Source organism: Pelmatolapia mariae, linkage group LG10_11 (assembly GCF_036321145.2).
Source record: "Pelmatolapia mariae isolate MD_Pm_ZW linkage group LG10_11, Pm_UMD_F_2, whole genome shotgun sequence".
Classification (NCBI taxonomy): domain Eukaryota; kingdom Metazoa; phylum Chordata; class Actinopteri; order Cichliformes; family Cichlidae; genus Pelmatolapia; species Pelmatolapia mariae.
In genome coordinates, this window is record NC_086236.1 from 11422945 (window position 1) to 11446254 (window position 23310).

Here is a 23310-nt window from a genome sequence, read left to right on the forward strand (position 1 = left end):
AAGCTAAAAGAATAATTGGATCACTTTTTTTTTAATATGAATTTATTTGTGGATATTGGCAATGAATACACAACATTACTTACATTTTGATACCGCAAATAAATTTGTTAATACCACAGTTTTATTTTTCGTAGTGGGCTTTTATTAGCTAAATTAGCTAAGCTAAGCTCAACAAACACTTTGCGGATGTCTCTCTAGAGTTTTTTGTTTGTTTGTTTTTTATTAATGTAGTCTGAGTATTGTATTTTAGCGGTTTGTACTTCAACTATGGTTCTTAAGCTCAAGACACAATAAGCCTCTAAACATGTAGCTGGACTCCTTGAGGAAAGAGCAAACAATTAACCCAAGATTGATGTCAGTTTCCCTAACAAAGTGGGATTGAAACTGTTTACCTGGGCTGCAAATTAAATCTTGTGCATGCAAACTTGAAGCATTTAGAATGGATCACCAGGTGCCCAGACATCTGTGAGATTCCCTTAAGGGTTAGAGTTAGTGTGCATGAGACTCCATTTGTGTGTTGGTTTATTTGCATGCAAGCTGAACACACATATAAATTTGAATGTGTGACTCTGTGTAGAGTGATTTGTGTGTGAGTGAGTAACTTGCATTATTTACAAGGAGCCGCAGAGAATGGTTCTGTCATCAGCCTCCCAGCACTAAAGCACACGTGGAATGTCGACAAGGAGCAACAGGATGAAGAAATAGGGCTGGAGGCAGGGAGGTGTTGGTTGAGATGCAGGAAGTAAGTGAGAGGACCGAACAGAAAAAAAGACATATTCAGAGTGTCTCTCTTCCTGATTAAATCATGAAGTGGCAGCTCAGCAGTTGCAGGCAAATGCCCAATCACGGACAAGCACTGCAGCACTCGAAGGAGAAAGAAATCACACGCGCTTTAGCAGGGGAAATTACAAGTGGGTGGGAGACAGATAAATAGAAAGATGCTGTGAAAGGAATGTGTGTGTTTTTATTGGTCTGATTTCCAACAGTCTCTCATCTAGTAAAGTGCCACTCCATCAAAAGCAAACAAACAAAAGCTAATTTATTTTCTCTCGTCTCGCACACATCCCAAAAACTGTAAACACTGTCGTACATTTGCATTTTGACTACACATTTATTAAAAGTCAATTTATTCTGGTTTTTATTGTCTTGCACTGAAGTCATTGGAGGCGATCTTTACTTTTTCTTGTGATAATTAAACTGTGGCGAAGTGGGGAAAAAAAGATTGTGTATCTATTTTATTATTGGGAGACATCCAAAATAATGTTTATCAAGCCAACTGGTATAGCAGAAGATGATGCTGAAAAGGGGTGAATGCACAGTTAATGTAATGTCTGTATTTCTGCATCTGTAATACCTCACACCTCTGGACATGGTCAATTTTTCTTTTTAACCTTTATTTAGCATTACACTGTCCCTTGGGAACTGTTTGGTACAATCTCAGTTGAATCCACTAAATAGCTCCAGTGGTGGATGGATAAATGCCTTACTCAAGGACACCTTGAAAGCATTGGTTAAAGATAGTGTGACTATTACACTTTATGTCCTGCTTCTGGACAATGTTTCCTGCTCTGTCCAGGGAATTTAAACTGAAAAACATTCTTGTGACAATCTTGTACTCTCCAGACTTCCCTGCTTGGGTAGGGATGCACAGTAGCAGTCTTTCATCTTTAACCTTTCCCTGCTGCTTTAACCATGCAAGGTGAAGGGCTTCATTAAAAAAAGTAATAAATAATAATAATAATAATGTTGTGCTATATGTCTCCAATCCATTAATGTTGCTAATCATCACTGGGAAACACAATTTGTCTTACGCGTAACACACATGAACCAAACAAGTTTATCCTCCCTTTGTAACTTTTGTTTGGAGCTAAAAACAAATTACAACAGGTGCTTATAGGTTCAGTGCTTTATCCCCCTAAAAGCAAACTGTCCTTGTTGATGCCTTCAAGGACACTATAGAATCAGAGAGTTGTATTTCTGCTGCAGAACAGCAAACTGTGTTGCAGTTTGTCATTGTATTTGATTCTTCAGCTTTTAGCTTGTCAAGTGTCCTTGAATGTTTCAACAGTGATTTCAAAAAGATGAAGCTGAAAAATAAGAATAAAGGCAATACGCTGTTATTAGAGTTGTCTGTGTGAATGTGCTGTTTACACCAGTCTGCACTGCAATGAACTAAAATGGAGTGGTTGTGTGGAAGATAAGGCACTAAAAACTTTATTGAAACTAAGATTTTTGATGGGAGCTACATAAAAAAACACATGAATTGTAGCCTGTTGTGTTTTTACAGGTGTTTTCATAAGGCCACATTGTATCACACATCAGAGTCATTTAGGTTGTTTCAGATTGTTGCCTTGGCCTTGGTTTGGAAACTCATTAAGTGTCGTCACAGACTAGACAATCGCTGACATTCAGTCTGTTGTCACATTTTCAGATTGCCTCAGATCGCTTGGAACCCTGGCCAAGTAGGCACTAAAAAAGTACCTGGTACCAGCTGCTACCACCTACAGCATGGCTCGACTGCTAAAAATCGAGTCAAGCCATGCCAAGTCGACCCAAGTAGACACTAGTCGAAAAGGGCTATAAAATTCTCCACTCCTCATGGTGTCCACAGCTAAGAGGAAATAAAGACCGTACCCTGGTGTAGGGTAATATCCACCAGTCTTCTAAGAAGAGTTTGTACATCAGTCAGCACAGTTTCCTCAATCCTGTTTCCAGCTCTCTTTACATGTTCCACCGTGTTCACTTTTGTTCATATTCATTGAATGTTGGTGTGGAGGATACAGCACTATTTAACCCTGAACTGGCAGAATATTGCTTAAAATTCTGGACATGCTATGCTTCAACACTATTTTTTTTTTCTTTCTTCTGTTCATAAAGCTTGTCCCTCTTAATCATAATCTTTTTAGCCATGATAGCTGTCTCTACTTGTACTGTCCACCAGTCTATCATGGATTCATTCCAAATAAAATGCAGTCTTATAAGCCACTTGTGGTAGTTCTCACGCAAGTATTCAGAAATGAGAGATTATCACCTGAATCACAGAGAAAAGGCCATTTATTGAACTATCTGAAAATGTTAAAGAGTAAGGCCTTGTTTTTACACAAGTCCTGTGTATTTATGCATCAGTAAACCTATTCTAAGATAGCGCTAACCCTGATTGTTCCACATGCTACACGTCTTAACTGAAGCAGCGTAGACTCTAATAAGTTTGTGATAGTGGGTGTTTTTACAATGCTTTCCTTTATGTACAACTGTTAACACATGCACTTATCAGAGAGGCTTCTCAGCAGGAACCAAAATTGATATGCAACAAAATTACACATCTGACTTCCCATCTCCAGTGAAACGTGGATTACAAGGCAGAGTACTGCCAATTAAGTTTTAACTGGTGTCAGCAAGATTTTCAGTGATCTAGGGCAATAAGATTTTCTTACTTTTTTGAACTCAAAAACTTTTTTTTCACTTTCATTACCACATATTACAAGTTCTTACTCTAATTTCTATAAGTATTAAGTCCTTCCAACTGTGAACTCCACTGCTTTGATTTATCTAGCATACTAAAATACCTTTCCTCTTTCTAAAGCACCTCAAATCTGATGGAAGAGGCAGGAATAATTTCCAAAATCTGACACAACATTAATATCATTAACCAAAGATTAGATACACAGCAGAAAAAAATATCCTGTGTTATCGTGCCATTTGGTTCAACCTAATTAAGTGAAGCAATGAACATTTATTTTTGAGCAAATGCCAAGATAATTTGATTAGAGCTGCAGAGAACACTGTGAGTATTGAGTGTAAGATAATCTATAAATGTCTGTCTGTGCAGGATATGAAATTAGATCAAATTGGCAGCGGCATTTTAATGCAATTTTAGGTATCTAATTAAAGTGTATCAAGATAGCTGTTGATTAATTATAAGGGAAACAAAATGCACCGACATTTTTCTTTCTAATAACTTTAGATAACAATGGCATGAGAGGTAGAAGTGTATTCACATGATAAAATGTGAGAAAAATGCCTTTATGTAAGAGTTGTGGTTCTGACTAATTGTGCAAAAGATCCAAGTATACGTCCTACACAGATGTAATATATTAATCAATAAACAAATACAAATTAGGCACAAAGCGTTTCATGCCTTAAAATGCAGCTAATACTTGTCTCGTTAAAGCTTTTGATTAGATAATTATTGATATGCACTTCTGTCTTCCACCCCTAAAGACAATGGCAGTTAATCCATTGTTTGGGCTTGTAATTGCTTGGATTTTCTTACTTCATTATTCTTTAATTGTTCCCTGTCAATTAATTATTCTACATGATGAGAAAGCTCCAGATACCAAAGAGTTTGCCGTAACCGCCCATCATGCCTTGGTACACTGACACCAAAGCAACTCCTTAGAGCAATGCAATGGCAGATCTAGAAAACTTTACATGAGGGGACAAAGGAGGGGCAAGAAGTCTAGGCAGGGTGGAACATAACTCTTCAGTATGTGAAAATCCCCTATATGTAAATGGAGTCAACGAAATATCCACCATAACACTGTAACGTGGGTTGCATTCAGTGGATGAGAGGAGGCGGCAGAAACACTCAGCAGGACAGTCAAAAACTCACGACCACACTGGTACTGAGAATTCCACAGTGCTCACCAACCTTACAAGGCTCGGTTGAACAGCTGCTGTCTTATCATACATGAAGCGAGCAGTGTTCATACAACCTGTAACGTTACTTTGAGTTAGGGAGGTAAAGAGATGAGGTCCATCTCAGTCCATCTGTCCATGTGCAAGCACATTCCTCTCACACTCAACAGAGAGCAGTGGCACATACATTAACTTAGGTTGTCTTAAAGAGACACCACACAACTGTGACTTTTACAACACTTTAAAACTAACGATTATATCATTATCTCTTCTAAGAAAACAAAGAGAAGATGATTTTTTTACAAGCTTGAAAGTAAAAATCTTTGCTCACACATTTAAAGTACAATATACCTGAAATTAACATGAACTTAAGGCAACTAATGTATATCACATGCAACAACTACAGAAATAAATCACACTGTGCACTTATTATTTGTATTTAAATTATAACAAATTTTAGTTATAGTATTAAATCAGTTTAGCTGATTAATGTGCAATGATTATTTTCATAATAATTTTCAGTTAAACTAGCAATCTAAATTAATTGAATCTTCTTGGATTAATTGTTTCATTGGCATTACATATTTAAAAAAAAACTGTGAACCTGAGTTCAAGGATACATCTTTTTATCCTTGTGTTTGCCAATCCTTGGTTAATTCTGCTTTAGTAACATACCATCCATCCATCCTTTCTCTTCCGCGTATCCTTATCAGGGTCACAGGGGGACTGGAGCCTATCCCAGCTACCACCAAGTGAGAGGCAGGGTGCACCCTGGACAGGTCGCCAGTCTGACACAGGGCTATATTATCTTAAAACTCATACTCATATTCTAAGTAATTCTGTGAGTTATTTATTACTTTTGTAAGTATCACAGTACATGAATCTCAATAAAATTGATTTTTGACATTTTCCATTGAAATTTTTGTATGGATTAAACAAGTTTTAACAAGGGAATTGGTAAGTTTTAGTGGCGCTGGTAAACAAATGTTGAGACACTAGCTGATTCCTTATTTTTTTAGGTCTCTGTGTAACGTCTAGTTAGTCAGTTGCTGCTAGAAGCCACACATCCTGTATACAGATATTATCTATTTATTATTTTATTATCAGTTTTCTCATCCGTTGATGGCCAGACAATGTAAATGTTTATGTACTTAAGACATAGCTTAACAAATCAAGAAAATGTGAACATTTGGAACATGTACTCATCTAATGTCAGAATGTAAAAATTATTTACACCTTTTAAATCGCAGCAGTCTTGATATGACTGAATTTAATTACTTTCTCTTTGCTGGTGTTTTTTTTTTTTTTTTTTTAAAGAAACTGAGCTTAGCCACCATAAATCATTGTGCACTGGGGCTTTGGTAATTAAAGAAAGCACAGTGATGAACTGTGTTTCTCTTATGCTCTCAAATTCGTCATTGCTACAAGTGGGAGTACTCCAGGGTACACTGAGACACAGAGTACTGTACTATGCAGTACTGTACATGTGACCAACTGGCCTAAATGTGCTATTCATATGTGAATAGGTTCTCCCAGTTAATACTCCCATGCTTTTTGTGTGTTTCTTGTCAGTAGCTCAACATGACTCAAGTCTCTTTTATACAAGAAACACATTTTTGGATTCTTAACATAATTCCTTCACATATACATTTATTAATTCAGTCACTCCCACACTGAAAGTTTAGGTGGCTGTTATAAAAGAGCTCCAAACAGTATAACTTTCACTTGCTAGTTGACTTTAAAACTCGTCTTCCTCAAACTCATTTGCCTTTTTTATATTCAGTGTGAAAGCAAACTATCGAGTTTTAATGGTTACTTTATTTAAAAAGTCAGTCTTATCCCACTAAACATTGAATGTCAAATAGACACACAGGTCATGTATATATTGGGTCTGTCGGTCCATGGCCAATGGACAAAGTAGGTCCACAATTTGTACGTCCAACTATGACCCAACCTGGACGTCAATATGACTTGACTTTACGCAGTGGGATATGACTAATAACTTCCAGTAAGACTGCCTACAAAGGCCAATTTCATAAACAGATCTTAACCAGGTAGCTCTTTGTCTCTCATTCACTCCTTAACTATATTATAATGTATTCTGTGAAGGGGAGGAAAAGAAAATCACATGACTTGACTAGAGCAGAAATTTATTTGAGAGCTGCAAGACGTGACATAAAATAAATCAACACATGGGAGCTCAGAGGCAGCTCATTCTGTTTGCCTGTGGTTAGTGACAATCTTGGGCATGAGGGGAAGGATATGGCGTCTTGGCCCAGCATCCAGAGGGCCAAAAAGCCAATGGGTATTTAAATAGCTGTGGATCACAGGCTTTGAAACATGTCATTCCAGCTGACAATCTGCCGACTGAAAGACCAGCTGCCCACCGTTTTCATGTCATGTCACAAAGCCGTTCATCTCTGATAGTCTTTTATACTCCATGAATCCACGAGGAGCACAGTTAAGAAATTTAAGAAGACTAAAAGTCACAATTTTTAGCTGCTATTCTCTAAGGAGACACAGAGTTGAAACAGGCTACATGTTTCTAACTGCCCTGTCCAGTACTAAATTTACTCTATGGTCATTTCCATAAATAGTTTGGTGTCCAAAAGGTCTGAATAACTCTCAGTCCATCCAGGTCACCTCATTGTTATTGGTTAACTACATAAAACATGTTTCTTTTTTCCCCTGTTTGGTTTTGAAAGCTTCTCCCCAATGGTAGCAGATGAGTGTGACCCAGATATCCTTACATAATGAACCAAGGAGGCAGTGTGCAAACAGGAAAACCATATCAACAGACCCATGGAGGGAATTTGGAAATACAGTACATGTGTTATTTGTTTGTGTTTTGTTAATTTCCTCCTTCATTAGTTCTGTTTTGTGCTTAATGGCCTACTGTGCCACTATTTCAACCTGCTAGCAGAGAAGAGGACACCAGTTTTAAACCTCTAATGAGTCCGTATCGGTCCACTTCCACTGCCAGTGTACCTTGGGGCAAACAGCTTTGTCAAATGCATCGACCTCTTGTTCTGTTTGATGTATTTCATCGCCTTCTAAAACATAGAATATTGCGGTCAAAACAATATGTCATTACCCTGAAATTGCCCGGAATATGATTAAAATGATTTCAAGAAACTCAATTTCCTAATGTTCCAGTAGGCATGGTACAAAAATTCATAAATACAAGACATCTTAACAAGCAAAACCTTACCCAAATGATAGGCAGTATGCTCTCTTGCTAAATATTTCCCTGTGTTCAGCTCTCTGTACCTTTTAAATTACTTGTTCACTAGAAGTACTTAAATTATTGCTTTTGTAGTTTATTTTCAATCTTGTGTTTTCATGTGCACTTAAACTTAAGTGGACTTAAACTTGAAATAAAGTAGCAGTAGTTATTTTCTTCTGTATTTGTTACTCTCATTAGGACTGCGCTATGTTAGAACAAAAGCAATCCAAACCTTTTCTACTCTTGGTGCTTCAGATTAAAAACTTAAATATACCTCCAAGTTCTTCTATTGTAACGGACTTGTAGGTAATCCAATACACTACTCACGTCTTTGTTAACAATTCTGTTTTTCAATAAAAACAGAATAAATTTAACAGGATTTTGGAATTTTTGGTTAAATATGACATGCAAGGACTGTCCCACAGTGAGCTGAAAGAACTGAAGGTGACAAACTCTTGACTGTGTATAGTAACACCTCAAAATAGCATATCTGTGAAGTGCAGCATGGCTCAACAACTTGCAGCCTTTTGAGTCATGAATCAGCATGGTAACACGTCACTTTGAAAAAAACTTTGTCCCATGATCATCACTTTTATATGTTCAAGTGCTTAGTGTGAAGGATGCCATAAGGCCTTGAGGCAATCAGATGTAAAACACAATATTTATGAGTATTTTAAGTTCTGAATCGGTCAGATTTGACCCGACAAGATAGGAAGGTTGTTGCCCGTTCTTAATTGTTGCCATTTATTTTGAGTTCTTAAAACATCATCAAACATTAATCCAAAAGTGGATATTTTAGGGAGAAAGAGGAAATATGAAATGATGAACATTTTGTTGGTATAAACTATAAATCATGATTTTATTAAATGATTAGACAGGATTGGATTCAGGATTGGATTCAGGGCAAAAATCACACCGAACTGTTTTATTATGGTACTTATTAGTACTATGGCAAGGTAAAGGTATATTTGCTGGGATTAGCCAAAAAACCAAAAGTCTTCTGAAGTTAAAAAAAAGTGGCTACAGCCTTTTTTTCTGTGGCTTTTATTGTGGAAGCCAGTCACTGAAATGCTGAACATTGTCTATCCTACATCATTTGTTTTTCAGTGGAGTATGCAATCAGCTGTGCCCAATGACCTAGCAATGCACTTAAAGAATGAAAAGAGGGGACAAAATATCTTTATGTACCAAGAAGCAAATTACTGTATAGTAATTATTGAGAGGAAAATAAATGCCCATGTTATGAACTGATTGCACTGTCTCTCATTAGCTCAGGGGAAAACATACTCATTATAATTGAGGGCTGTCATAAAAGTTGAAATGAGCTCTCCATGTTTGCTTCATTTGATGGTAATGAAAATGCTATAGCTATTGCATGACTGTAGAGGCTCAAATATTGCTAACCAATTCATCTAGCCTCTTGGGAAAACAATGCTTATACAATGACGTTTTATTAAAATTAAAGGCACATATTTCCTTTTTTGTTCGAAATGTCTAAAGCAATTAATTCAAAATAATAACCTTAAATAGTCAGTATTTTAAACAGAGAGCTAGGTTTAAAAAAAGTCTGATAAAGTACAACTATACACTATTTTATAGTTCATTGTCATGATTGCACTTTCAGCAGCAGTTGATGTCTAGCGCTGAAGCTGCTACGTTTACACGGAAAAAGAAAAGACAATCTCCTGTCAAGAGACTCCCACACGAAATACTTCAGCCTTTACCACTGCAGGAAAGTTATGACCTAAAGAGGAAAAAAAGAAGAACGAAAGATGAAGTCTTCTCAAGGCATATACATGCACAGACAGAAATTAGATGAAAGGAAAACTTGGATAAAAGGGATGAACCTTTTTTCTCGTTCACTGAAGCAAAAGAATAAAAGAAGTGTTCTCACTGTACATCCGTGTCTCGCTCTTGTTCTTTCCTGTTGTTTTTTAAATGTCAGTATAATTCTGCATTGATCTACACATGCATGTGGAAAATTACTCACACCTGCCAACTACATAGTTGACGAAACTGAGAAGGCACAATACATCCTCATTATTTCACCGTGCCATTAGACATTTGAAGTCTTTCTTCATACTCAGTGCTACTTCTGAGTGTTGAGTTAGCCTTGAAAGTTGTAAGTTTCCTATAGTTTTATCTGCATGCACCACTCGCTCTGCTTTATGTAGTGCGTTTCTTTCTTACCTGCTAAGTATTCTTAACTGTGCAAGAAATGCTTTGCAATCTTTAATTTTAATGACTTGATAAAGACATCCAGTGATGTTATGGTTCGTTCCCATTGCTTGGTAGCATTAATAAAATCAGACCTGCTTGCTTTGTCTGTAAAGATAAAAAAGAGACGGCCCAGTGTTATTACTGCCACAAAACTTAGGCCATGTCCACACTAATACGTTTTCATTTGAAAACGCATCGTTTTCTCTCTGTTTTGCTGTTCTGTCCACACTGAGACGGCGTTTTCGGACAAGAAAAACGCAGCGTTTTGAAAACGCTCTTTAAAACTGATACATTTTTCGCAGTGTGGACAGCGAACCTGGAGACTTTTTGAAAACGATGACACATTTTAGTCATGTGATGCAGTCATGTGATGCAGGTCATTAAACCAAGATAGTGGAGGGCATTATACAGCAGTTGTTTTGTTTGCTCTCAATTTTGACAGCCCTGTTAAATACTATTTTCAGTCTGTACATGCTCCAGATAGCTTTTCTTCAAATTCTTTGATTCTCAATCGCTTTTGCAACTTTGTACTTTTGTGTTACTCGCAGCAACAACTCCACCTCATTGTTAGTCCATTTAAAAAACTCAGTGCTTTTCCTCAACCTTTTGTCGTGACATTTCAACGAGCCAGAAAGTAAATAAATGGCAGACAGAAATGAGGCAGGTCAAATCGTCTTGCCTTTCATGCATGCGCAGTACTGGATCGTAAGCATTTTCGGCCGTTTCAGTGTGGACGCACAAATCTGTCAAAACGACTTAAAACGATAGTGTAGACGCGGAGCGTTTTCAGACGAAAACGCAGTTTTCAAATTTATATGGGCTAGTGTGGACGTAGCCTTAGAGAGCCTTAAGATTAAAAATCAAGATTCTAATCATTAGCATGTATAGAGGACACACACACAGGAACTACTTACACTTTCTTCTCTACAACTTAAATATAGTCATAAAACAGTAATGGAGATCTTGAGAACCAAGAGTTTACTTAGCAGCTTTCAACTTTCTACCTCCCACTTTTTCTTTCATTCAGTCTAGATCGTAAAAACTCTCGCCTCAAGGTCACTGCAGTATTTGGGGAGGGCAATGTTAGTTCAGGGTTGTCTGTTGTCAGTGGGGTTCACTTGGGCCACATATACCCACAGGCAGCCATTTCCTCCGGTCCCCCCCTCATTCAGGCAATTTAAAATCTGTATACTCAGGGGATCATCAGGCAGCAGCTTGCAGGCCTCAGCAAGGGCTATGAAAGGGCTTGAGATTACTGTAACTTACACTGCAGGTGTGGGGGATAGAGGAGGATGGATGGTAAAAATGTAATCAGCGCCTAAGCTTGTTCCTAGTCGCAGTCTATTAGCATGAGCAAGGGCTTGGTAATTATTTTCGTTGACTAAATCCGCCCCGCTAGGACTGAGGGTGTAAGTGCAACTGTATTTATATTCTCTCTGTGCCATTGAGGATGTGAATATTCTTTGTGCTGTTGCTGTTGACTGTGTACTAAACAAACTGTTTGGTTTAGTTGTTCTCTATGTATTACATGATAATTATGTATAGAAATATTCTTGTCAGATAAGTTATAGGCAGCTTATCGTCAATCTCCAAAGCAGGAAAACATACAGTAAAGTACTTATTGACCACTCCAACATGTCTAATTGTTACCTGTTATTAATTCTGAAAAGTTACCATTATAAATGCAATTTTGCAAATCCAAAGGTATTCAGCTGCCTCACACTTATCTGAGTGTTTCTGTAGAGAAACCTGTGACTATAATGACTTGTTTTTATTAGTAGATTACAGACTCGCTCATTAAATCTCTTTACTTGTGATCAGATACTTAATACTGCTCTTGATAAATTGTGGTCATCATTATTGACTGGCTTCACCTGTAGTTACTGTCCATTGTTAGTAGTGTGCCAAAATAAATCTTCCACTCACTTTGCTGCCTTTTTGCTTTTGCACATTCATGCAAATACAAAAAGAGGCATTTGCATTTTCAACATTGTCCCTGCTTAGTAAATCTGACCCCAAATTGGGTCAAAGTTGATCAGGAAATCACAGTGAAAACTGCGATGACAGTTTTGGTGTTTACCCAACCATTTGCTCAGGTGGCCCCTAAAAAAACAAAACACATATCGTTACAGCGACATAAACACACACACACACACACACACACACACACACACACACACACACACACACACACACACACACACACACACAAATAGTGAAAGGAAAACTGTTAACTGAGTCTGCTGGGAATGGAAAATCATCACTAACGTTGTTGCTTATTCAAATGCATCCACGTCAAGCAACTTTTTTTCCCCTTTCTGCAAGGAGTGACTCATTCAAAAGAAAATTAAATCCTACCACTTGTAGACTATGAAGACACTAAATGATCTCTGAGTTTCCAGTCTTACCCAAGGCACAGAATGGATGAAAGTCACGAAAGAAGAGACAGAGTTATCATAATAAGGGTTGTTCTGTTATTTCACTCATGATGATTCAGCTGTTAGCTCTCTGCTGCTTTAAAACTAACTCTCTCTTAGCAGCTGCTGCCATTGTGAACAACAAATATGCAGCATTCAGTATGAAGCCTTATTAATTCCATGCTATCTAACAAAACAACCAAAATCATTAGTAAAGAATTTGTGTATCCACATTAATATTTTCATCGACACAATAACTGAAAAATCATCAAAACAAACAACCTGCATATCTAAATAAAAAAGCACCTCTATGCACTGCACTTTGTTAATTGACTAATTAGTACAGATCAAGAATTGTCTCACAACCTTGATTTCAGAAAGAAAATAACAATAAAGCCGTACCTGCTGCTGCACTTTAACGGGGACTCAGCAGGCTTTTTCTAAACACTAATTATTAAAATAAAAACAGCAAGAAAAGCAATAATGAGAACAATTACTTTCCTACGCTTTTACGTGTTTCGCAACAAAAACAAAACCAACAGGGAGACGGTTGCTGGACCCGTATACTGAACTTTGCATGTGCCTGTTAGTCATACCGTGGTGGAGGGGGCTGGGTGGTGGTTGGTAAGTGATATAGAGCTGGTGTGTATAATGCTGATGTGCAGTTTGAGAAGCCAGTTCCTGATGACAGGCTTGCAGACAGACAGGCAGCAGGGACTGAATGCTACTGTACTATTTCTCCTTTACCGCTTCGCCAATAACTTTGGTGTTGCAATGGGTTTCTCATTTAGTAGGTGCCAAGCTGCACAGGCTCTGATAAGACTTCCTGAGCACACACTGATCCACTCTGCTAAATGTATGGTGAGGCAAACTGACAGCTTCCCTGTACTCAGGAAATCTAGAGGCATCATTTTAAATCACTGCAAGTTATGTATTAGCTAAGAAATGTAGGAAGGACTTTAAACGATAAATCATCGCTTTTTACTGATTTGATATTGGATTATTGCTCACGCTGTCAATAACTTCTCAAGAACAGTCCCATATGGGATATTAATTCTCAAATCAACAAGATCCGTGGTATGTGATTCATGGTGAGCTGTGACAGCCTACAGCTGATGCTATCAGCTCACTCCTCCAGTCCCTAATCGTATTCAAACAGACAGTGAGGTCTTCATAACTTGACAGCTCACACTCTTACTCTGCTGATCATTCATGCTGCTGTGTTGCTGTTGACCCAGGTTGCTGCAAATTCCCTGCACCTCGTGTAACTCCTCCTGCTGTCGTGTCTAGATAGATGCAGTGGGAGCTGCTGCCGAATAATTACTGGTGTTGTGCCATGATTTCATACTGAAGGAGTTTTATTTTAAAATGGGATCCATGGGAGGGTTTCAGGGTGACCAAAAAGAACACAAAGGCTTGCCTCAGATTTGCCAAAAAAGACATCTTGATGATTCCCCAAACTTTTGGGAAAATAATTTGTGGACTGAAGAGATAAACCTTTTTAGAATGTTTGAGTCCCATTGCATCTTGCATGACACTAACAAAGCATTTCATAAAAAGAGCATCATACAGTTAAATATAGTGTTGGTAGTGATGGTCTGTGGCTGCTTTGCTGCTTCAGGAACTTGACAGTGTCCGCCATCAGTTCATATCCTGAAGCTCAAGCAGGGCAATGATTGGAACCAGACCAGCAAGTCCACCTCTGAATGTGTCAAAAAAATATACATATTAATAAATAATCCAGACATAAATTGAAATGAGATGCTTTGACATGACCTTAAATAGGCTGTTCGTTCTCGAAAACCCTCCAATTTGGCTTAATTAAAACAGTTCTGCAAAAAAGACTGGGCCAAAATTCCTCCACAGTGATGTGAAAGACTCATAGCCAGTTTTCACAAATGCCTGATTGAAATTCTTGCTGCCAAGAGTGTCACAACGAGTTATTAGGTTTTGGAGTACTTTTTTGAATATGGTTAAGTAGGTTTTATATTTACACAAGTTATCTTCATCTAATATTGAGTTTGTTTTAATGATCTGAAGCAGCGGTCCCCAACCCCCGGGTCATGGACTGATGCCGATCCTTGAGCTGTTTGGTACCAGGCCGCGAGAGTTGAGGCTCGGGTGACATTTATGGTTTTCAGGGTTTTTAATTGGTTTTTATCGTTATTTTTTAAAATCATTTTTATCGTTAACTCTGGTTTTCCTGGGTCTTTTTCCGTATGTTATGAATAAATCTTCTTTTTTGGCACCGGTACTGGTTTTATTTTGGTGTATTTATCCACGACACCGTAAAGTCCAGTCCATGAAAATATTGTCAGACATAAACCAGTCTGTAGCGCAAAAAAGGTTGGGGACCGCTGGTCTGAAGCATCTAAGTAAGATATGGAAAAAAAAAAAAAAAGAAAAAAGAAAACTAAGAAAGCAAGAAGGAAGAAAATATTTTTTCACAGTATTGGTGACCACAGTGTTGGTCATAAAAAAGAGGAAAAAATACAGTAAATTTAAATTAAAAAAAATTATTAAATATTAAAAATACTGTTTGATGCTCATTAAAATGGAGAACGTTAAAGGTTTAAGAGTTTAAGTGTAGAACTGTCACAGAAGAAATTCTAGACAGACTACGGAGCTCACACTAAGCCGATTTAAACAGCTGCCAACAGCGATTATGCAATATGAGACTCTCCTATGACTTGTGTCACCCCCTCTGAGATTGGCTCTGCTCTCGTAGACCTTTCTGCCCTCAGGAGCAAAGAGTGTCCATCATACCCGTAATTATCTGGAAGGGAGGTCCATCACTATTGCATATTAGCAGCACACAGACGGCATGGCAGTAAATAATCCCATCATTTCACCCAGAGGAGGTCAGGCAGACATAAATTTAGCACAGAGCAGTTTTACATCCTGGAGGGCATTGTAGGGAGGTTTCATCATCAGAAGGATTGATGTCTTGGATTTCCCCTCCCTCCCTCCCGCTGCCTTTCAGCCAAAGCCAAGAACTCATCCAATGAGTACAGGAGTAATTTTTTGGTTTCTTTGATTAATGTACATCTGAATTGCACTCAGTTTTAGGACTGCTTTGGACCATTTTAATTTCTCAACTGGAATTCTACACAAAATGTTTTGTCAAGCAACTCTTGACAGCAGACCAGCAATGACTCAGTTCTGATGCCTGACATGCTCAGCACTTAAGAACTGTATAAGCTTTCGTGGCATTTATGGGCTCAATTTGTATTTTAAGAGTTTTCTTTCTTTTTTTTTTAAAGCGAAATGAAGACAGCAAGAAAGCTTCATTCTTTTAATTGTAATTCCTTCAAACGTGATATACTGTTGTATTGTGTTTGTGTAATTACAAGCAAAGTGCTTCTACAAAGCTTTCAAAATACTTAAGTAATTGAAAATTATGAGAAAAATGCAGAAGACCAACAAATGCAGTTACAAAATATATAGTGACTTTTCTGAGAAAGTCATTAAGTTTCCTTAGGAAACCTATACAATGAAAAGCATTGTACTGAAACATTGTACTGAAATGCAGTACTGTACAAAAGTCTTGAAATGAGCCACACCTTATTTTGTTATATTTTGCCTTTAAGGTGCCAGATTGGGTTTTGTTTGTTTGTTTGTTTGTTAAGTGCTTTTGAGCAATAGTTCTCCAGGCTCTCTCAAGTTTTTCTTTGGACTCTGGCTGCCTTTTCACAAATTTCAGTCCAGTCCTTGATCATTGATTTTCAGAACAATGTTTAGTTTATTTTGGTTTCCTTGTTCTTAGCAAAGGGCCAGTTTTAAACTGTATCTTTAGTCACTTTGTTACTAGCAGCTTCTCTTAAAAAACTAAACCCAAAAAACCCATTTTTATCCTAATTTCTTTAATTGAATCGATGAAAAATGCCAACGTTTGACAGAATAGTTGAAAAACATATTTTTCCACCACTGTCCACAAGGTGTATAGAGTGTCATTTAAAAAATGAGGAAGCTGGAAGTGGGTGACAAAACAGGAAGAGATGCAGCTGGCCATTTGACTTGGTCTGTCCACTGTCTGGTGAAACCTCATCAGAAATGGTCTAAGCTGAAGGGTGACTGCCACCAAGCCATTTTTAAGAAAGGGAAACAACAATAAAACAACTGGACCGGAAATCAGTGACAACAAGTTTTATGGAGGGATTAATCCAAATTTGAGGTTTTTTGGTTCAAATAATCAATATGTACGGAGGACGTCAGAAGAGAGGTACAACAGTATCTACAATATCATCATATCAGTATCTACTGTAAAACACAGTGGAAGCTATGTCATGGATTGGTGCTGAATTTCAGCCTTTGGCGTTGGGATCTTGTCAAAACTAATGGAAATATAAATCCTGAAAACTATTCAGATTTTGATCCATCTACAACACTGGAAAATGTATGATTGGGAACAGCTTCATATTTCACTATGTCGAGGATTTCAAACACACTGCCAGAGCAGTAATAGCATACTTGGATAGAAAGAGACACTGTGGGACACTGTCATTCATGGATTGGCCTCCCCAGAGCCCAGACCTGAACGTTCATCTTATGAATCATCTTAAGAGAGCAGAACTAAAGGCAGCTAGCATCCAACAAGGAGCTCTGAATGTCCTTCATGAAGTCTGAAGAACTATTCCTGAAGACTATTTAACAAAACTAAAGGAAAGCTTGCCTATGAGAATTTAGGCTGCGTTAAAGAATAAAGGTGATAATGGCTGTGGTCATATTGACGTTCGAGCTTGTTGGAATTGTAGAAACATTACTTTTGTTACTGTTACTGTATTTCCATGTTTCCATATTTCAGTAAATCATTGCACCTATTTCCAATTTTCCTTACAAAAGGAAATAAGTGGTGACTCAAGATTTTTTTTAACAATACTGTGTTTTGTTACACTCTCTTGTCCCCCCTGTCTATCACATTTTATGAATAATCTGTTTTTCTTTTTGTGCCTTTTAGAGTTATCACATCTTTAAATATCCATGACATTTTGTCCTCTAATGCAGCGCTTTCAAATTCCCTTTTGAAAGAGAATTTCTTCCTTGGCTCTTTGTCTCTCTGTTTGTTTTCCCCTGCTTGACATTTACAAAGTAAGCGCTTGGAGGATGCTGTGAACAGTGGAGAGTAGCTCCGTCTCCGGGACATTGAGCGTCCATGGTGCGAGCAGCTTCGGATCACTCACTTAAGCAGCTAACATTTCAAATGGGCAATAAAGAGAGTCCTGGTCCCTCTAGAACAATAAAACAGTGTTAGAGTCAGGGGTGGATGCACTGTAATACAGGCAGATATTTCTCTGCCACAGCTGCAGCTGCTGTGCTCAGCAGAAGGGGAAAGGCTGAATCAAAGGACGCTCACTACACCAAAGAAAGGGAGCACAATTCACTCCAGCATTCAAGTTTACTTCAGGTGTAACATTCATTTTCTCTCCATGTATCAAAGGTGTATTTATAGAGGGAAAGAGCTCATTAGTTCTTTAAAATAATCAGAATTTAATTATCATCTTTCAGTTAAGAAGCACTGGCACAATATCAAATATAACACTCAATCTTTTTAACATGTGCAGCAGCAGAAATAATATTGTTTAATACTTTTGTTTCTCCCTGTATATGTACTTAGGGGACCACAGTAAGTCTGAGCAAAGATAGGATTGTTCTTACTGTATATGACAAGATGTAAATCAGCTTGGTGGGGGATGTGTGTGTTAATTTATTTCTGTCCTTCCAGCACAGGGATAAGAATGACAGTTAGGTGATGATCCCTCATGTCTGAGCCATCTCACGCCTCATTCCCCTTGAAGGAATAACATTGAACAGGGATTTACCCAAGACCTTGACTTGACTGCCTGCATGCAGAGAAGAGTGTGCATTGTCTTTCTTTTTTTGTACAGTTGTGCGAGTCTTTGGTTTGTAATAAGTAGGAGGGTCACCAGCCTTAAGGGTGTGTGTGTGTTTCTCTGGCTTCATCTTTGCCAGTTTTATGTGCGACGCATCGCGCAGTCCTTCCAGAAATAAACAGGAGATAACTGAGATTTATTGGTTTGATTATTTTCTATAACTTGCTGTTTTTCAAACTGACCTCCGCCACCAAGCATAACTGCTTGATAGATGTGCTTGATTAACAGATTTGAGTACTACAAATTAGAGGCCACAGTAACCTCAAGTTCCAGTTTCATAGCTTCATATGTTATCACTAGCTCCAGTACGCAATTCATCAAAGCAGGAATGACCCCGAAACTGTTGTTCCAACAAGCTCCAAATTATCTTTTAACTTTTTTATGATGCACTTGACATCAAGTGCCACTAGAGCAAACATTCCCAAATGTATACTCAAGCTTGATTGAGGTTTATTTACTACCATGTTTAGGCATGTGTTACAGTCATTCATCCTTAATCAAAATAAAAGCAGATATTCGTATCAGTTTTCAGGTTCAGGTATTATATTATGTTATGTTAAGCTTTTTCTGTTTTTCTTCACTAAACAAAAAAAAAAGCCTTTCTCTTTCTTTTGCAGAACAGACTTCATCCATAACAGAAACCTTCATTTTGTTTTCATACAAATAGAAATATGCTCTTCTTTAATATGCACTTTAACACTGCAGAACACTGTGCTTTTCCTGTAGCCCAGTCGAACCTGTGTTAACTTTGCTGCAGTGACAGCTGGGCTAACAAATGTAGACATGCTTTGGCAGTGCTATGCCCTGCTGTGGGTTTGACATCAAAAGGAGACGCTGGGAATAAACTTCTGAGTCTATTAAGCCCATCATGTCCCTTAATTTTGCATTTGTTAGCATTCGTGGCTGTTGAGTTGTCGGAGGACATTAGGCAGTGAGATCCATCTCTATATACTCTCAGAGGGGGATCTCCTGCTCTGCAATAACTGGGGATGGATGTCATATTCAGATTTACTTATATAAAAATTTTAAAACATTTTTTACTGTGCTTCTGACTTGCAAGTAGCCCTTACTTGATCTTACCTTCTCATAGCATGCTGCCAACAGACCAAGTCACGTGATGCACAACCAAAGGAGTGACACAAAAATAGCAAAAGAAAAACATGATCTTATTTTTTGTCTGTTCTTTACTCCATACGTTTCTCACACCATGTGGCAGATGTGTTTCACATGATTATTGATTTAACTTGAGACGAATAAATGCAGGTTGCATGATTTCTTTGTGGTTTCTAAGTTTCTGCTGCACATCATCATTAAACAGAACCTTGCTGAGAATTAAAAGGTTTAAAGCATGAGCTTTAATCCCTTAGAAAAGCAGTACAAGAAGCTTGAGAGGGTCTAAATGGGAATGTTTACCTATTGTTTTCACTTGGATTCAAGGATTACTTGTAATTAGTTGGACCCCTGCACAGAAAAGCTGTCAGACAAATTATGCAAACAAAAAACTAATATTTTTTTAAATGAGTAAACACTCAGGGACACATGTACGGATGTACGAACAGACACATTATCTGTCCCATTTGCCTTCCTTTCCTCTCCTCCCACTCAGAAACACACAAACACATTAAATCCTATTTGAAGCTACAATCCAAAGGCTTTGGCTTGTGCAATTGAGGTTAATCAGATGTCTTCCCCCCCCCCCATATTTGTGTTCTTTCTTCTAGGCAATGCATGCACCATGTCAGAGTACAACAAGCTGAAGAGCATGCTGCTGGATATGCAACCAAAAGTGCTTAAGACTGGGGAGCAAAATCAGCAGAGAGACATGGAGGAGAAGAGAGCGCTGGTGGACACCATGTTTAAATACCTGGATGTGAACCAGGATGGCCGACTGATCAGTGATGAACTGGAAAAGGTGAGTGTCAAGTTAATCAACACAGCTGCGTAAAAGAAGAGATAAATGGCTGGGAGTGTTTTGTTTGCCATAAGTGTTTGTAACAGTTTTTATTTGTGGACTTGCCTCCAACAAGTATTTCCAGTTTAAATGTATCAATGTGCAAATTTACAAAAAGAAAAAGAAAATGCTGGCAGATTTTTCTTTTAAAAAGACTTTTTTAAAATAACAGTTATTTTTAAAAAAATTCTATTAAATTACATATAATGTGAACCTTTAAATAGAAGCCTGTATTGCTTACAGTGGGGAATTAGTCAACCACATTTTTATCTTTATCTACACCAATGATCAAGACAGTGTGATCAAGTTATAAGTGAGAGTGGCTGGAACATTTAGTCATCTTGTTTAACAATAAGAAAGGCTGTCTTCCCACCCGGGGCTGATGGGAAAAATTTGGCATTGATATTTGACTCAATTAAATCACCGTGAGTGTCATCTGGTATCTTGAATTGGGCATCAGAGTTGCGTGTTAATTAGACTTCACCTAGCCAGTTCTATGATATCAGTGACTGCCATTGTGCCAATATGCAGTAAACCATGTTAGCCATAGTTGACATCAGACTGGAGCAGGAGCTGATGTTTATATGTGCATTTTAAATTTGCTGTTGCTCTTTATTATTATGTGGGCATCCAAAGACAAAGGTTGCATGATGTCAAAGGAATATAAACTCAGTATGGGTTGAAATGAATTCTAAAAAGTGCTTCAGTTCTTTCCAAGCTGTTTAGACTTCAGTAATTATTCTCATGTTATCTCACTGTGGCTTTATATTGCAACCAGAGTGTTGTCCAAGTTTAGAATTTCAGTGACTTCTGCCTTTTGTGACAGATCTGTATTGAGGGACTTATTAATGCTGATATATGTCCACAGGAAATCTTTAAATTGGACACTCACATCCTGAGGAATTCATAAATTCAGTTTCACAGAAATAATGCTTTTAAGAATCAAAGATAAATCCCAGTCATCCCTCCAGACTGTCTCCAGTTTTGGATCTGTCTATTGTCACAGATGGTCTTGGAGGGTAAAATCCTGTACTTAGGTTTGAAATATTTAATTCAAATGCCTAAGGACAGAGTTATCTGTGACAGGAAAAACATGACTACAGTCAGCTGCAGGCTGGCTCATGAAAAAAAAAAAGTTTGGTATATCCATTATTATGCCATGTGACATGTCCAGAACCATATAAAATCAGCTGGAGATAAATGCTGAGCCGGAATAGCTTGGAATAAGCTTGGAATAGTAGTTTACTTTTTTTCCATTAGATTTTGACCTAAAAACATATTTTACAGGAAATGTATTATTATTGTTATTATTATTATTGTATTGAACTGTACCTTGATATATTAAATCAAATATTGTCTTGCTCTTCTCTTACAACGGTCTCAGCTCACAGATTTTAGAAAAATAAAGCCAAAATAACTGAATAAATAAATAGAATAACCACATAAGGATTCAATTTCCAGAATTTATTGTCCAACCGTTTTTGTTGTTGCTGTTATAATAAATTCTAAGCACATAAATATTGGCACTAACTAAAAAGATTAGGTGAGGTGTCCTCCATAAATGCTATATAAGCAGTCTAGCTTTCTAGCATGGGCCAGCATTTGATAAATATAGAGTTACACTGAGAAGCATTTTTATTCTCTTATTTCTAGAGAAGAAACAACTTTAACAGAATAAGCAAGGCTGAGTTTTTTGTTTAACTTCCTAAAAACTGCTAAACATCACCTACTCAAAGATGGTTCCCCTGAGAGTGAAGTACTGCTACTACTGCAAAAGAGGACTCATAAATGACAGGGAATGGATGTGAGAGTGGTGAGTCTTCCCAGGGGAACATCTTTGAATTAACTCAGGTGCAGTATGCAAGAGTAGCAGGACCAGATACTCTTAAAAAGGAAAGGCAATCAGTATAGCACTAACATGACGGATTACATATTTAATCCACTACCTTTAATGAGAATGGAAGTACACTCAGGAGTTGTGAGTCTGATTCTCTTGTTTATAGTACATTTGGTATTTAATTATGATGAGAGACAGCTGAATAGTGCTGTTTTGTTTTTTTAAATACAGAAAAAAGTGGCAATTTCACTCCTCATAGCACAGCAAAGTCAAAATAACATTTTCATAAAAAGGCTCTATTAGAGGTTTAATCACTAATATATCACTTTTATAAAAGTAATAACCAGTGAATGTAAAAATGTATTGTTTTAATTAAATAGAGGATTCTGTGATTTTCCCCTTCAGTATTTGAAACTAGGCTATTAAAGTGATACAGAAAAGTTCAATTTGTACAGTATCTTTCCTTCTGAGTATGAATAATGTGGTTCTTTCTTACTACACATAGCTTAGGATCATAAAAAGATGGAGGCAAGAGGGAAACAATAAATAAAGCCTATAATAAGATATAGGACTATGGCACCTGTGTATTTTTCCTCATATTCCTCTAGATATTTCCTTTTGATGACTGAATGGATGTATTCTGTGTTGTGTGTGTGTATATGTGTTAGATCTCCATGAAGGAGCACCTGGAGGACAGCCTGCTGGAGTGCACCATGCAAGACCTGCTACGCTATGACGACTACAACAACGATGGCCATCTCAGCCTCCACGAGTTCTACACAGCTTTCCGTAAATATTTCTCTATCCTTTTTTTTCTACTTTTTCTTCCCTCTTACAAAAAATGTACAGTTAATCTGTTAAAATATGTACATATAATACTAACATATAGCATTTTGTAATCTAAACAATTGAAAGTATAGAAATGTGCACTTTTCCAATAGATGCATACATAAAACGAGCCACATAAGGCATTTATTTGTTAAAAAAAGATGGCACAAAAAATATGTGTAAGGTACGGGTGACGTACTAACTGTTGGTACATTTTAGAATTTCACAACATCACAATTCAATCAGCCTCTCCACAGCAGTTCTGAGGATAAAAGATTTCCTGGAACAGATAAATTGATAAT

The 23310-nt window shown here is 37.5% G+C and overlaps 1 protein-coding gene across 1 annotated transcript in view; it reads left to right on the forward strand.

The window, feature by feature from the left end:
* fstl4 (follistatin-like 4) overlaps positions 1-23310 on the forward strand; it is a 213864-nt gene that overhangs the window by 120332 nt on the left and 70222 nt on the right. Inside the window, exons 5-6 of the mRNA XM_063487535.1 lie at positions 20114-20304; positions 22849-22969. Coding sequence (XP_063343605.1) covers positions 20114-20304; positions 22849-22969 — 312 coding nt within the window. The remainder of the gene's footprint in view (positions 1-20113; positions 20305-22848; positions 22970-23310) is intronic.